Source organism: Gekko japonicus, unplaced genomic scaffold, assembly GCF_001447785.1.
Source record: "Gekko japonicus isolate JY-2015 unplaced genomic scaffold, Gekko_japonicus_V1.1 scaffold3370, whole genome shotgun sequence".
Classification (NCBI taxonomy): Eukaryota; Metazoa; Chordata; class Lepidosauria; order Squamata; family Gekkonidae; genus Gekko; species Gekko japonicus.
This window is the reverse complement of record NW_015177119.1, coordinates 53,023-69,376: the sequence shown is the minus strand read 5'-3', so window position 1 is coordinate 69,376 and position 16,354 is coordinate 53,023. Positions and strand designations below refer to the sequence as shown.

General features: G+C 46.4%; 1 protein-coding gene across 1 annotated transcript in view; it reads left to right on the top strand.

Moving 5' to 3' along the window:
- The window catches only part of C5 (complement component 5), a 90,933-nt gene that overhangs the window by 61,436 nt on the left and 13,143 nt on the right, over positions 1-16,354 (top strand). Inside the window, exons 27-34 of the mRNA XM_015428315.1 lie at positions 4,333-4,428; positions 5,361-5,538; positions 6,129-6,331; positions 8,211-8,363; positions 8,537-8,599; positions 8,748-8,829; positions 12,906-12,984; positions 14,720-14,822. Coding sequence (XP_015283801.1) covers positions 4,333-4,428; positions 5,361-5,538; positions 6,129-6,331; positions 8,211-8,363; positions 8,537-8,599; positions 8,748-8,829; positions 12,906-12,984; positions 14,720-14,822 — 957 coding nt within the window. The remainder of the gene's footprint in view (positions 1-4,332; positions 4,429-5,360; positions 5,539-6,128; positions 6,332-8,210; positions 8,364-8,536; positions 8,600-8,747; positions 8,830-12,905; positions 12,985-14,719; positions 14,823-16,354) is intronic.

Below are 16,354 nucleotides of genomic sequence, written 5' to 3'. Positions count from 1 at the left end.
TACAACAGACACCCTATGAGGTAGGTGGGGCTGAGTGAGAACGGCTCAAGAGACCCAAGGTCACGCCAGCAGCTGCATGTGGAGGAGGATTGGGGAATCAAACCCACTTCTCCAGATTACAGTCTATGCTCCTAACCACTACACCAAACTGGGAGGAAACAATGAATGAGCCCTTTGTTGGCACCGCTGAACCAAGTGACTTCTGTGGTGCAGAAGAAGAAGAAAAGTTGATTTTTATACCCAGCTTTTTTCTACCTTAAGGAGTCTCAAAGTGGCTTACGATCGCCTTCCCTTCCTCTCCCCACAACAGGCACCTGGTAAGGTAGGCGGGACTGACAGAGTTCTGAGAGAACTGTGACTGGCCCAAGGTCACCCAGCAGGCTTCGTGTGGAGGAGTGGGGAATCAAACCTGGCTCTCCATATTAGAGTCCACCAGTTTTAACCACTACACTAGCTCGTAGCCCTTCAGGGGCTGCTCAGCTTGGTTTGCTCCTGGGCCATTTTCACTTTTCAGTTCACGCCTGTATAGAAGAAGAGAAGAGAAGAGATTGGATTTATACCCCGCCCTTCACTACCCAAAGGTGCAAGTGGAGGAGTGGGGAATCAAACCCGGTTCTCCCATATTAGAGTCCGCGCACTTAACCACTGCACCAAACTGGCTCTCTATGCATTTCCCTTCTGGAAATCTTTTTTCCTGATGCGCGTATACAAATCCTTTCTGTTTCAGGAGCTGTTTGGGGAACTGGTGCTTTTCAAAATGGCTATCTTATTTAAGGTAGGCTACTATTGGCAGAGAGGAAGGCAGCATGGTAAAGCCAGATATTGGAAGCTAGGCAGGGTCCGTACTTGGATGGGAGACCTCCAGGGCTATTTTTGGGCAGGAACGCACAGGAACGGAGTTCCGGCTGGCTCCCAAGTTGACCACGCCCAGCAGGGACTCATTAGCATAATAGGCCACACCCAATAGCAGAAACTCATTAGCATTGGCTACATTAGGGGTGTGGCCTAACATGCAAAGGAGTTCCTGCTACAAAAAAAGCCCTAGGTTTTGACAACAAACAAGGTAAACAGAATAAGAAGCAAAAGGTGGGTGTGGCTGGATGGCCACACTTCTGGTAACATGGGGTGCAGACTAATATGCTAATGAGCTATGCTCTCATGGGTGTGGCTGGATATGCTAATGAGTTTCTGTTGTTGGGTGTGGCCTATTATGCTAAAGAGTTCCTGCTGGGCTTTTTCTACAAAAAAAGCCCTGGAGACCTCCAAGGAAGACTGCCGAGGAAGGCAAAGGCGAACCACCTCTGCTTCTCACTTGCCTTGAAAGCCCTCGCTGGGGTTGCCAGAAGTTGGCTGCAAACTGATAACACTTTATACACACACACATACACACACACAGAGCTGTTACAAATTTCATATTACAGATTTAGGAAGATGCAGGGTAGAGGTTGAAGCTGCAAGAACACTGGCTTTCTTGCCTCAGGCCACCTGATGAGTCCATGGTGGAGGCGACCCTTGCATTGTACAATCCCTGCCTCACAACCTACGCTCACTTCACTAGGAGCAGGGCCCATCGTATTCCAAGGGACTTCTTTCCAAGTAAACGTCTGGCAGATCAGACAGCCTGTCAGGCATTATTCCATCCAAGCTCCATGTTGTGTCAAGAACTATTCAATATATTAAACATCAACAATGACAAAGAAGCTGGCAGCATCTTAGAGAATTTTATAAGCTTCCTGAAGAACATTTTTGTGGATGTTAAACAGACGGGAAGGCAAGAAATAAACCTTTAAAATAAACAGGTTAAGGTGTCAGAGCCAGGCCTGTAGCCAGGGTGTTTTTTTTTGTTTGGGGGCATTTAAATTTTTAAGGGGGCAGTTAAATTACAGTTAATTAAATTCATCTGAATGCCTGTTTTTAAAGGGGGATGCTCTGAGCCTGTTTATAGCCCTTCCGGAGCCATTTTGGTGTAGTGGTTAAGAGTGCTGGACTCTAATCTGGAGAACCGTGTTTAGTTCCTCACTCCTCCACATGCAGCCAGCTGGGTGACCTTGGGCCAGTCACAGGCCTCTCTCAGAGCTCTCCTAGCCCCACCTACCTCACAGGGTGTCCATTGTGGGGAGAGGAAGGGAAGGAGATTGCAAGCCACTCTGAGACTCCGAGTGAAGGGCCTTGCTACAGTGTGTGTATTCTGTTGGGCTCCTTATGCTGTGTGGTTTTTTTTTTGTTGAGATCCTTATGCCAGGGCTCTCCTGGGTGCAACTGGGTTCCCTCCCCTTTTTCACTGCATTCATGCCCTCATGATTCAGTCTTTCTCAGTAAGAAAGCAATGTGAACTATTGTAGAGGAGGAATAACAACAAGCCGGATTAGGCTGAGAGTGTGTGTCCAGGCCAAGTTAACCCAGCAAATTTCCTTTGTAGGAAAGTCTGTGTCAGGATGCCTTCTCATATTCTTGACCAGCAAATAAAGCAACTTAAGTACAAAAGCTCGCAATGCCCAGCCATTTCATGTTTTTTTCTTGGTCCTAGGATCACAATACTGAGCATGAGATTTCTATAATGAATGTCAGTAGATCAAAAGTAGGTTTGCAGCTTACAGATACACACCTGAGCAGCATACTCAAGATTGCTAGAGCACAGACATTTTGTTGCAGTAATTCAGAGCAAGGGGTGTCAGTTATCAGAGACTGTTAAATAGACAAAATATTGCAAGAGTAACGGTAAAGGTTCCCTTGCTTGCAAGCCCGTCGAATCTGACTCTAGGGTTGCGGTGCTCATCTCCGTTTCAAAGCCGAAGAGCCAGCGCTGTCCGAAGACATTTTTGTGGTCATGTGGCCGGCATGATTAAACACCAAGGCGCACGGAACGCTGTTACCTTCCCACTGAAATGGTAATTTCTTGCTTGCGAACTGCTAGGTTGGCAGGAGATTGCAAGAGTTCTAGTGTTTTAAGCATCTTTTATTTAAAGTTTAAAAATTCTTTGTGTTTGTCTGTGTCCTTTATATAAAGTTTATATCTCCGCTATCTGGCATTACATTTTATGACACACATGGCCCAGCCCAGCAAGGTCTCATTCATGTCAGATCCGGCCCTCATAACAAGTGAGTTTGACACCCCTGACCTAGGTCATGGTGAGTCTTTCAAAGGCATACCCATGAGCCTTTGGTAAACTGGGCTTGCAGAAAGGGGGGTTGTTGGAGACATTTTGATGGTGCCACTCTTGAGTGCCCTTCGAAGCTTTCTTGCCCTGTGAAAGGTAACTCAAAAGGCATTTAAATGCCTTCTGAGCTGTCTTTTCCCAGGTCTCAAGATCCCCCCCCCCCGGCAGAATTCCACAGTGGGAGGGAGGGGAAAACCTGAAGAGAAGCTGCAGCACTCTCACTCTACTGCTGCCAGGTCTCTCTTCAAAAAAAGGTTTCTGGCATGGCCATTTGTGGGGCGGGGCTTTTGATTAACTGTCTTCAGACTGACAGTTACTTGGCAAGGTTATCTCGAGAGCCTGTTAATTAATTCAGACAGTTCAGCTGTGAATCTGGTATGGGGAGGAGCTCATCCATGGAGGCTGCCCTGTGGTGGAGAGGTCAGGAGGTTATGGCCAGCAACGCCTATATAGTGTAGACTATGGTAGAGAGAACATTCCCCTTTTTATCCCCTTTCCTCCACTGTCCCACCCTTGCTGTCTGAAAATACTCTGTGTATGCTCTGGAACATCATGCTTCAGCTGTAAGAACTAGTATTGCTGCTGTTAGGAATAATCAAGTAGAACAGCCGGTTAGTTTTGTTGTTTTATGTGCATTAGGACTCCACTGAACTATATGCTCTGTTTTTAGAAACTTTTCTTGACTTTTTTCAACAAAGCTCTTTTGTTTCATTTCGTGTGAGTTACTGGGGAGTAATTGGAACCTACCTGGGCCTGAGTTTGGTTACATGACTGCACCAAAGCTGTGTCAGCCTTCATGTAAGCCCCGGAGAGTTTTAAGAATCTTGAAAGAGATTTCAGAAGGGGTGAGATGCTCCTGGCTTAGGCCATAAAATCTGAAGCCACAATTCATTCCTTACTCTTTCGTGAGCTCCAGGACTCTTTGTTGCACGTGTGGGCCTCTTTTTTGGAGGACAGAGGGGCTGTGGTGGCTAGAAGGCACTGACTCCCTTCAGTGGAAGGGATAGACTTGCCCACACAAAGATAAGGGCACAGGAAACTGTTTCTCCCACTGAAGTCAAGCTTACCTGTCCAGAAGCTCCACATGTATGCATGTCACTCCACAAAGAACTCTTTATTGAGGGCAGTATTTTTACCTGTCCTTCGTTACATCATTATGTTATTTTTTAAAAAGGGTACGCTGCCTAAAGAAGAGCAAGAAAAGACTTTGTATCTCACAGCATTCTCTTTGATCGGAATTGAAAAAGCAGTCCATTTATGCCCGCTGCAGGTGAGTGTGATCACAGGCTTCTTTGTTCTGATTAGCATCTCTGTTGTCACGTTTTTTAAATTTGTTGTTGTTCAGTCGCACAGTCGAGTCCGTCTCTTCGCAAGCCCATGGACCAGATCCCGCCAGCCCCTCCTGTCTTCCGCTGTCCTCTGAAGCTTGCTCAATTTCATGTTTGTGTCATAGACAGGGCTCTAGTCGGGGGGGAGCGCTCAGGTACGGAGCTCCGGAAGAGAACCTCTAGGGGGCGGGGCGGTCACGTGGTGAAGCCCCGCCCCCTTCTTTACCCCGCCCTCTGCTTCGATCCTCATTCCGTTTGGGAATAAGGATGAAGCAGGAGGGTAAGTAGCCGGGCCTTCTGACACACTTCCGGTGATGTCAGGGTGTGTGGCCTTCTGTCACTTCCGGTGATGTCAGGGGGCGTGGTATATGCAAATAAGTTATGCTAATGAGTTATGCTAATGAGCTCCGGCAGCTCTTTTTCTACAACAAGACCCCTGGTCATAGATGACACTGTCTAACCATCTCATCTTTTGCCGTCCCCTTCTTCTTTGACCTTCAATCTTTCCCAGCATCAGGGTCTTCTCCAGTGAGTGCTCCCTTCTCGTTTGGTGACCAGAGTATTTGAGCTTCAGCTTCAGTATCTGGCCTTCCAGGGAACAGTCAGGGTTGATTTATTTTAGGATTGACTGATTTGATCTCCTTGCAGTCCAAGGGACTCTCAAGAGTCTTCTTTTTATACTGCTCCTCAAATAAATCTGGTATCACTGCCCTGCACTGTGTTGCATTTAAACTTCGGGGCTGCTGCAGTTCCGTTTGATTTTAAAATGCTCTGTTATTTATACCTTGGCTCGCTTATTATTTGGCCACAGAAAATGAAAGCTCCGAACCTGTGAGTTAACTATATGACAAATGTTTTCTGTTTGCCTTGACAGAAAATCCAGGATGCTAAAAATAAAGCTGAGGATTACTTGCTGCAGAACTTCCAGTCTGCGCAAAGTACATTTTCCTTGGCAATCGTCACTTATGCACTGACTCTTGCAAGATCCAACCAGGCCGGTGCACGCGCAGCCTACACTGCTCTGAAGAGGGAAGCCCTTGTGAATGGTAAAGGTTTTTCAGTTGATAGCTGGTCCCATGCCATTCCCCCCCCCTGCCCCCTGGCAATGGCAACACTGGATGAAGTCGAGAAAAAATACCTCTTGATAAAATGGGTAACAGTTATCTACAAAAATGGTAGTCTAGAGGGTGTGTGGCAATCATGTCCTTCTCAGATGCGCTGCTGTGTCAGGTGGATCCTCTGCCAGAGATGATTAGAGCTGCCAGCCTCCAAGTGGGGCCTGGAAATCTCCTGCTTTTACAACTGATCTCCAGCTGACAGAGATCAGCTCCCCTGGAGAAAATGGCTGCTTTGAAGGGTGGACTCTGTGGCATTGTACCATGCTGAGGCCCCTCCCCTTCCCAAACCCCACCCTCTCCTGGATCTACCCCCAAAGTCACCAGGTATTTTCCAACCCAGAGCTGGCAACCCTAGAGGTGAACTTTGTACCAGCGTTCCACGAGTTAGGTTGATGCCGCACACCTTGGAACTATCGTATCTCTGTGGTAAACCATAGACTTCCTGGGACGAGTTGCCTGGACGGCTTCTTACCTGCACTGCTCTCCCCTGCCCTAACTCCCTGCCCATTTCTCTTCCTTTCTAGTGAACCCTTTGTATCGCTTCTGGAAAGATTCTTCCAACAAAGTCGATCGAAGTGCTCCTTCTCACGGCAGCGCTAAGATGGTTGAAACCACCGCATACGCTTTGCTCTCCACTCTGCTGCGTGGTGACCAAACCTACGCTAACCCGATCGTCAGATGGCTGTTGGAACAGCAAAGATATGGTGGAGGTTTTTATTCCACACAGGTACTTAAAAATAAACCATGCAGAAACATGGTGGTAGGAATGCCTTATTGCATGTTGCACCTGACTCAGCTTAGGGCTCCTTCTAGCTTTCCAGATACAAACCAGTGTTTTGGTTTTGAGCAATGAAAGTGGCAGTATTTCTACCACCATACAACAGAAGCACTTTGAAATCAATGGGCTTAAGTCCTCTTAATTGCATGTATTTCTATTCTGCGTTAGGTCCCTCCACGTAACCTGCATCCACTTTCCACCTCATCCCTTTATTGCTGTCTTTGGTTAGTTTAGCTTCATTCATACCTTCTGCGTCTTAGGTCAGCAGCGTACATGAGAAGCAATCTCTTTGCCTTCATGCTCTAGTGCAGACCCTCTCCTGAGCTGGTAGCCCTCTGACGAATACCTTCAGTACATACAGATCCAAACGGGGAAGGTGTGCCAGGATATGTTTTTGGCAGCTGCTTTCTAGCTCTGGAATTTCCTTCTCCAGAGTCTTGTTAAAGTCTGAGACTGGATGTCTAGTAGTGTTTAGACAGCACTTAGTGGTCAGAGATAAATATAGGGTCTTTGGTTGCATGTTTAATGTCTGTCCGGTTGTGTGTGTTCACATATTTTAGCATGGTTCTATTTGGTTTGCAATGGATTTAATGAAGTAAAATCCTAGTTCTTAAGAAATGAGGTAGGGGCAGGGGTGTAAGATTTGCAGAGAGGAAGCGGCAATGCATTGATCCTTTTTCCTTTATTTAAGCAAAACCACCATGCTAAAAAGTCAACTGGGTTGCATTTTTTTTTAGTCAGAATGCATAGAGAAGTGGCTCCACAACTTTGTCCTTTTAGGACATTGTCACCTGCACATCTGTAAACCATGTCCCCAAAGTAAAGCCTCTTACCATTACAGATTCCTTTCCATAAGCAGAAAAGCACCCGGGATATAAAGCTAAGCAACCCATTGAATGACTTAATTGAACCAAAGAGTTTAGTGTTGCATTATTATTTTTTTGCTGTGTAATAAAATATGAACATTAAATAAGCTGCCTGAATTTAGGGGACAACTAAGCTATACATTTGAATCAAATATATGCATAAGAAATATTGCACACCCAGAGTTATGGGTGCTGTTGGATTCCCAAGTTCAGAATACTTCATATATGGTGGCAGGGTGTGTGTGTGTGCTGGGGCTGTGAGGACACTTGCCTAAGCCATCTAGAGCAGGGGTGTCAAACTCATTTGTTATGAGGGCCGGCTCTGACGTAAATGAGACTTGTTGGGCTGGGCCATGTGTGTCATAAAATGTAATGCCAGGTAGCGGAGATACAAACTTTATAAAGGACACAGATAAACACAGTTAAAGATTTTTAAAACTTTAAATAAAACATAAAAAATGTAATGCCAGTGCTTTACCAGATCCTCTCAATTGCACAGGAGAGGCTCGCCTATCTACCTCTTCTGTGCAATTGAGAGAGTCTGGTAAAGTAAGCTGTGATATAGCAGCAGCAGAACTGGAAAAGGAAGCTGAGAGAAACAGCCAGGGCCTTGCGGGCTGGATTGCAGCCCTCCAACGGCCTGATCCGGCCCCCGGGCCACATGTTTGACACCCCCGATCTAGAGAATTTAATGCAGCTCAGCAAGGATTTGAATCTGAGCTTCCCACATCTGCGCGCTTTAGCCTTTTCACCAGGTCCATCATCCTTGCTAAGCTGTATTAAGTTAAAGACATAAATATTTTGGTTTTATGTTTCTAATGTATTTTATTTGATGCGTTTTGTCTATGTTTGCAAGCTACCCTGAGCTTTATAAGGAAGAAAGGTGGGTAATGATTTAAATAAATAAAATCATATATTCTAAGAAAAAAATGTTGTCTTTATGTCTTCAATCAATTCAACAGGATACGGTCAATGCTCTAGAAGCCCTAACGGAGTATTGCATTCTCATTAAACGGTTGGAGCTGGATATGAATGTCAAAGTGTCCTACAGGAATCATGGGGATTTTCACCAACACAGAGTTACAAAAACCAATTACATAGGAAAGCCTGTGGAAGTGAGTGGATTAACTATAAACGATTTGAATTTATATACATATAAGGGGGATGCTTTTAGGTGCTCTTTTGTTTCTGAAAAGTGCTGTGTAGTTTGGCACAACTATAAGAGCTTAACTTCACATCGCAGTGACCTGTAGTGATGTCAGTTTCCATTGTTTCCGTACATTTTTAGGCTCCCTTGTATGATGACATAGAGGTGCGCACAGGTAGCAACACTGGATTAGCAACAGTGAGCGTAAGTTAATAGCATCCTGGTCTGTTACCGTACTATGGATCCAGACACCAACAGTATCTGAATGCATTTAGGCAACTTTTAAAAAATAGGTGCTTGAACTCTGAAGCCAAAGGAATTTAAATTTGATTTCTTTTTTGGACATGTGCAGGTGAGGAGCGTGTATTATAAAACCAGTACTTCTGAAGACACTTGTAGCTTTGAGCTGAAGATCGAAGCAAAGTTACCAGATGGTAAGGAAGTGTCAGGTTCTGCTTATCGGGTTACATGTTAAAAAAACCCATTTGACTTGGTGGCACAAAAGCTTTACGCAGTATCCCCAATCCTCCATGTTTCCCGGTTAAGGGGAAAACACTATTCAAACAAATTACAAAGATGATATGACTCCAGTGGTAACAAGAGAAAGAATTTTTACTTACAAAAATAGAAGCACGTCTTACATGACATATTCATGTAAGTACATTTAACTTATTGTGAACAGATTAACTTCAGAAAGCCCTTCTTAATGTCACATGTAAGAGTTCTCAAGTTTCAATTTATCTCATAGTTTTTCAAATCTGTCTCTTGACAGAGGCTTGGTCAGGAACTCTTCTGTCGAACAGTACTCCATCTCTGTTATGCTGTTCTCAGATCACACCCTAAATGAAACTTCACACACCAATGTGCTTAGTGCGTGCAGCCCTTTTTTCTGGTTTAGAGATCTTTATGCAGCCCTGGTTGTCTTCTTTGAGTTGAATTGGCTTTTGCTCATCAGCTCCAAAGTTCTTTAATAACTGGTCAAACCACAACAGTTCTCTGCATGCTTCAGCAGATGCTATATATTCAGACTCCGTAGAAGACAGACTTACCGTAAGTTACTTTCCACTGGCCCAGGGGATTGGTACACCTCCATACAGGAAAAAGTACTCACTCGTAGATTCATAGGCTGAGTTCAGACTGGCAGTATGCCCCGATATAGGCACGAGCCAGAAGCGTTTCACAAACGGATTAAAGGGGCCGTCCACACAGGCACATCTGTCAGGCGTTCCCTAGCTGTAGTCAACCCGTCTTGTAATCCTTCCCTCCCGAGTTTAAAAAAATACCAGGTGAAATTGGTATCAAACCCTGGAGAGCGTGATTATCCTGTGTCCATCCCGCACCAACAAAGTGTGAATGCCAAAAGCCATGTTTTTCTTGTGTACCTATGCATAATCTCCAGATTACTAAAAAGAAAGCTGTGCTTTACAGCCGTGCCTCCACCAGGGGTGGGCCAACAGTGTGAATGCTCCCTTGCACCTCCTCCCCAGTATGCTCCCGCATCAGTCGGTGCAGTATGACCGGGAAAACCCAGAACAGTTTGTTCTGGGTCTTTTTTGCCACAACTCCCTCCTGCTTCAAACTGCCAGTCTGGACTCAGCCATAATCGAAGATGTGTCTTCCCCAATTTGCATCTATGTAACTGTCCCACCGCGGGCTCCTCCGCAGCCTCACAGGCCGCTGCGGCGGGACTGGCGCAAGCTGCGGCGGGACTGGCGCGAGCCGCGCCGGGCTCTCAACGAGCCCTAGGCAACGAAGGCGACAGAGGCGGAGGCTACGGGGCGATGGGAGGATGCCCCGAAGACCTGGGAGACCTCAACCCCCTCCCCCAGCGACAACGGAGAGCCCGAGGGAGGAGGGGCCTGAAAGAGACGGAGCTGGGGAAAGGGTCCACCGCGGACTCCCTCCCTCGGCAGCCAACACAAGGGGGACGGGCCCGAGCTAGAGGGAGAGAGACGTGGAGAGTTCCGGACTTACCCATTAGCAGGTGTGCGGAGACGCAGAGACAGCTGACGTCAGGCCCCTCGTCCGCACAGGAAGTGGGCACTCCCCTGCACGCCCACGCACAGGACAGGCAACACGGGGAGATAGAGGGAGGCGGGACACATGGGAGAACACACCATAGCCAACTAATTTTGGATTACTGGTGGAGGACAATTTTAGTTTCAAATCTAAAGTGCCTTTTAGATATCCAGCCGCCCTTTTTACTGCAACCCACTCTTTCTTGCTAGGTCTTTCTACTAAGGATCCCATCACTGGTTGCAATATCAGGTCTACTAGTAGTGCTTAGGTATAGTTTTCCTGTGGTGTTTCTGTACTGGTTGTATTTAGATAAAAGCTCACTTATTTCAGTGTTCTTAAGAAAGTCAGTTTCCACAGTTATTTTCTGTCTCTGGTTTAGGAGAAATGAACCATCTTCCTTCCTTTCAGTTTGTATGTCCAGGTAGTAAGAAACATCTCCTAGCTCCTTAATTTCTACTTCTCTGTTTAGGCACTTTACCACACTGTTATAGTCTATTTGCCTATCATAATAACCCAGAATCAAGTCATCAACATACGGGAGAATAAAAGTACAATGCCCATCCTTGTGTTTAGTGTACAGATCTGAATCTGCTTCTCCTTGCTTGAAGCCTTGTGCTATAAGCATTATGTGTAATTTTTCGTTCCAGGCACATGCTGCCTGTTTTAGTCCAAACAGCCCCTTCTGCAGTTTGCAGGCTAAATTTGGTTGTTTGGAGTCTATAAAACCTTCTGGCTGCTCCACGTACAAATCTTCCTGGCTCTCCCCATGAAGAAATGCTGTCTTTACATCTAGATTAACCTGCATCCCCTTGGATGCTGCTATGCTCAGGGCTATTTTTGGGCAGGAACGCACAGGAATGGAGTTCCGGCTGGCTCCCGAGTTGGCCACACCCAGCAGGAACTCATTAGCATAATAGGCCACACCCAACATCAGAAACTCATTAGGATTGGCTACATTCGGGGGGTGTGGCCTAACATGCAAAGGAGCTCCTGCTATAAAAAAAGTCCTGAGTTTTGACAACAAACAAGGTAAACAGAATAAGAAGGGAAAGGTGGGTGTGTGGCTGGATAACCACACTAATGTGCTAATGAGCTGTGCTGGCAGGGGTGTGGCCTAATATGCTAATATGTTTCTGGTGTTGGGTGTTGTCACGGTCCCCCTTGTCCTTTGGAACAGCGCCTCCGGTGGCCGCCGTGAGGTAGTGCCCGTTGAGCCGGAAAAGGGGGTGTAGGCTGGACGGAACGAGGGACGGCGGCGGGAGAACCGCGGGGGAGAGGTGGCCTCAGATCGGCAGGGGGCGGGGTTAGAAGCACCCCTCAGTGCCCCTCTGCCTACACGCTGTGCTTGAGCCCTTCGTCCTGTTCTCTCTGAGTCTCCCAGGTTTAGCGGTCTCTCTCTCTGCCTTCTGCTCAAAGCGTGCCTTCCTCCCTGGCCCTCTCTGGGTCCCCCTTTTGTTCCCCCGTGTCCTCGTTCCGCCTGGGCCTGTGGGCCGCGCCGCTGCCGCCGCCCCGCCGCGCTGGATCCACGAGGTGTCCCGGTGGGAGCCCTCTCCCACCGCTCTGCTCCGACGCCCGCCCGCAGCCTCCGGTGCCTCGGCTCTTCCGTCGGGCTCGACTGGGGCTCTCCTTTGCTTGTTCGCCCCGCTCGGAGGGGGGGGCGCGCCGGTCTGCTTCGCCGCTTGGCCCGTCTGCTGGTGAGTCGCCTCGTCGTGTTCCCGGGTGGGCTGTCGGGGCTTCCGGGGCCGGCTGGACACCGTCCGCGACCCCGGAGCGGGACAGGTGTGGCCTATTATGCTAATGAGTTCCTGCTGGGCTTTTTCTACAAAAAGAGCCCCGTGCTCAAAAGTAATCTGATTGTACTGTGTTTCACCACTTGTGCAAAGGTTTCATCGAAGTCTTGACCATATTTTTGTGAGAACCAATCAATAAATCAACCTTTATTGGCATAACAATTTTTGGGTGAGAAGCCTATAGCGACTGTATGCCAGTGGTAGGATCGTAAGAACATTTGTCGACCTCATTTTTGACTGGTGCTTCAAAAACAACAATAGTGCCAGTGCCCCACTCATACCTCTGCTCTGTCAGCCTCCCCAGTCATAGCATAGAGGAGAGTTGGTACTGTTGGCTTTGACTGTGCTAATTTCCCCCAATACTAGTGGTTCTAACAAAGCTGCCTATTTGCTGTGTGCTGATAAGCAGTGCTGTTTAACAGCTCAGTAGGAGAGAACGCTGATGTAATCGTTTGTATTTGAATGACATAAAAATCCCCTTTGTAAACTGCCTTAATGATGATGTTTGGAGGATGGGAAGTGCTTTTTTAGAGTTCGGCTTTGAACTACAGGATTCTATTTTTTAAAAAATTAAAAGCTCAGTCTGTTGAACCTGTTCATTTTCTTAGGCTGGGTATATAGAGCAGGGGTGTACAACAGCCAATTTGCTAACTTTCCTGGACAGCTGATGTTGAAGAGCTGATTGTAATCCATTCCTTCAGTTCCAGATGCTGAAGAAGAAGATGATGATTCATACCACAGGCAGTCTAATGAACCCAGGCGTTTGGTGGCCTGTGCAAAGTAAGCCAGATTGAATTTGTCGCTATACGTTTCTCGTTGAAGACATCAGGGGGGAAAAGTGCCTTATTTTAGGCATTAGAAAAGAGCAAGAGTTTGTCGCTATACATTTCTCGTTGAAGACATCAGGGAAAAAAGTGCCTTATTTTAGGCATTAGAAAAGAGCAAGAGTCCAGGAGCACCTTAAAGACTATCAAAATACGCGGCAGGGGAGGAGCTTTCATGAGTCACTGCTCAATTCTTCAGACTCATGAAAACTCATACCCTGCCACATTATTTGCTGTTAAATCCCTGTCTATAAGTTTAGAACCTCATCTGCCATTCCAATGTATTTGAAAAAGTGTGCCTTGCACACGAAAGCTCATACCTTGAATAAACCTTTGTTGGTCTTAAAGGTGCCCCTGGACTCTAAATTTGTACTACCGCTTCAGACCAACATGGCTGACTACCTGGATCCACGTACCATTTTAACCACAGTTTGCAAACCCGCTTCAAACAATGGCTGCAAACTCTGGTATGTAGTTAATCATTGTTAGCATTAACAGCAATGCAGACATCATTGGAGTTGGCTCCAAAAAAAGAAGAATCGGAGGGAATTTGTGGAGGATGGGAACACAAGTGCATGATTCATTCCTTGTCTCCTAGTGCTGGTTAGGAGACTGGGAATTTTTACATCTGCACGAGGCCAGAGTGGGAATGTCCATGCCAATTAAAAGAACTTTAGCCTTTCTCCTCGTACCATTCGTATTCCAGTGCTGCGGCCATTAAAGCAGGGGTCCCCAGTCTTTTTGATCCTGTGGTCACCTGTGGAATTCTGACATGGCATGGTGGGCACGGCGACAAAATGGCTGCCACAGGATAAATAATTTCTGCATCTTAACTTCAGTCACACAATGACAATCCTTGTGCTGTTGTGGTGGCGGCTGCTAAAGCAGCATTAAAAAAAATTGCACAGCCAATCGGATCTCCAGTAGTCATTTAGAAGCCCTGCTGGCCCCGCCCACTTCCTAAAAGCAGTCGGTGGGCACCAGAAAAGGTGGGAACCACTGCACTGAAGCAATAAAAGCCCCTATAGCAGTCCTTTACGTCTCGGTCACATCTAACACCGCTATTTTAATGACCAGACAGATTCAGTGACTTCATTCCATGTACATTAGAAGCTGAATAACACTGAAGTTTGGTTACAAGAATGGCAGTCCTTGTGAAAAGCCATAAAGCCCGTATTCTGTGATTATTTTGAAGATAGGTTTGATCCCAGTCACCTGGGAATCCAAAAGTCTGCCATCCTCCTTTAAAATATCCACTGACTGAATCCTCCTAAATAGGTGTGAGAGTTCTGCCATTAAATCACATGGATCATGTACAAGGTAGGGGACAAAGGAAAGGCCCTTTTTAAGCATGGAAGGCTCCAAGTCAGTAAAATTCACCCCTGATACATTAACTACGAATGGATTTTTAAAAGCTCTTTTCCTGTGATCCATTCTGTGATCTTGTGGTCTGTCTCTGTTTCCAAGGAACCCCCAAGTTAGTCTGAGAAATCACTGTACTACCAGCCCTGCATATTCTCTATTCTGTGGTTGATTTCACTGATGCAAATGCCATCCAAGATGAGGTCAGTTTTATAGTGCTATAAATGAAGTTAGAAGCATGTGAAAAACTGCACCGGAAGAAGGTTATTTGCTCACTTTGATCCAATCAGCTGTTTTCCTATTGGAATTTTTATTTAAACTCTGGACAGGTACAAGCCTAGCCGGCTAGAACCACAATCTGCTTCCTCCCATGCTGTGATGGACATATCATTGGTTAGCGGATTGGATGCAAACACAGAAGATTTATCTATTGCAAGTATCAAACTCTGGATTACTAAATCATGGGTTCCAGAAAGGGGGGCACTAAAGATTATGTCCTTACACCACGTGGGGGCGGGGGCTTCCCCTATGTTGGCACCATAGAAAAGAGGCTGCTGTCTTCCTTACAAACACTTTTCAGTTTACTTTATTCATCACATTGACATCCCAGACTTTCTCCAAGGAGCTCAAGGCAGAACACATCGTGCTGTTCTCTTTTATTCTCCTAACAACCCCGAGAGAGTGGGAGATTCTGCATCTGGCATTCGCTCCACATTTTCTCAACACTGAGGAAAAGGTGCATCTCAAAACCACATTCAAATACCCCGGGGCAACACCATACTGACTGCAAAGTCACCCCTGAACGGCCATAAATCTATGCAGAAGGTACCATAAAACCCGATGATCAAAGAAAGTGAAAGCGGCATGGGGTGTGGAGGCTACCATAAAGCCCGATGATCAAAGAAAGTGAAAGCAGCATGCAGTGTAGAGGATACCATAAAACCCAATGATCAAAGAAAGTGAAAGCAGCATGCAATGCAGCGGGGAATTTCTGTTCCAACATGGGTTTGGTAAAACAAAAGAGGGGAAAGCCAATGCAGAATCGCCCACTATGACCTGCCAAGGAATGCTTCATGGACCAGCAGGGATTTGAACTCAGTTCCTTCCAGTATCTAGATATTTTTACCCCTCCCTTTCAGGGTGGTTTACGGGGTTCTTCCGTCCCCATTTCTGTCTTTACAAGAACTCTGTGAGGTCAGCTGGGAGAGAGGGATTGGCCTGAGGTCACCCGGCAAGAATAAGGATTTCAGCCCCGATTCCTCGGGTCCTGGCCCATCATCCCAACCGCTGCACCGCACTGGCCCTTCGTGTTCTCTTCAAGTTCCCCCTTTCCCCGTGTTAACCATTTCTTACAAACCCTGCCACACAAAACTTTTTAAGTACAGTGCTTATGGGTTTTTCCCCCCCTCTCTCATTCCAACATGCACATCCCCTTTGCTGCCTAAATAATAGTTGAAATGGTGGTGGCAGCTTGTTTGCTTGAACTTGGGTCGGCTTCGATTTTTTTAAAAGTCTGAATGTTTAGATCTGATTTTTTTTAAAAAAAAGGCTATGTGATTTTTTAGATCAAGCATTTTTTTAAATTGGCTTTCCCCTCTGTTGTTTTACCAAACCCATGTTGGAAGAGCAATTCCCCTCTGCACTGCATGCTGCTTTCACTTTCTTTGATCATCGGGTTTTATGGTCTCCTCTACACTGCATGCTGCTTTCACTTTCTTTGATTATCGGGTTTTATGGTACTTTCTGCATAGATTCATGGCCATTCAGGGGTGACTTCGCAGTCAGTACAGCGTTGCCCTGGGGGCATTTGACTGTGGTTTTGAGCTGCACCTTTTCCTCAGTGTTGAGAAAATGTGGAGTGAATGCCAGATGCAGAATCACCTGGAGATCAGCTAAGGAGAAAAGTGCCCGTTGGACTGGGCGGTACAGTTTGTACAGGTAATAAGCCTGCCTCGGCAGGGAGG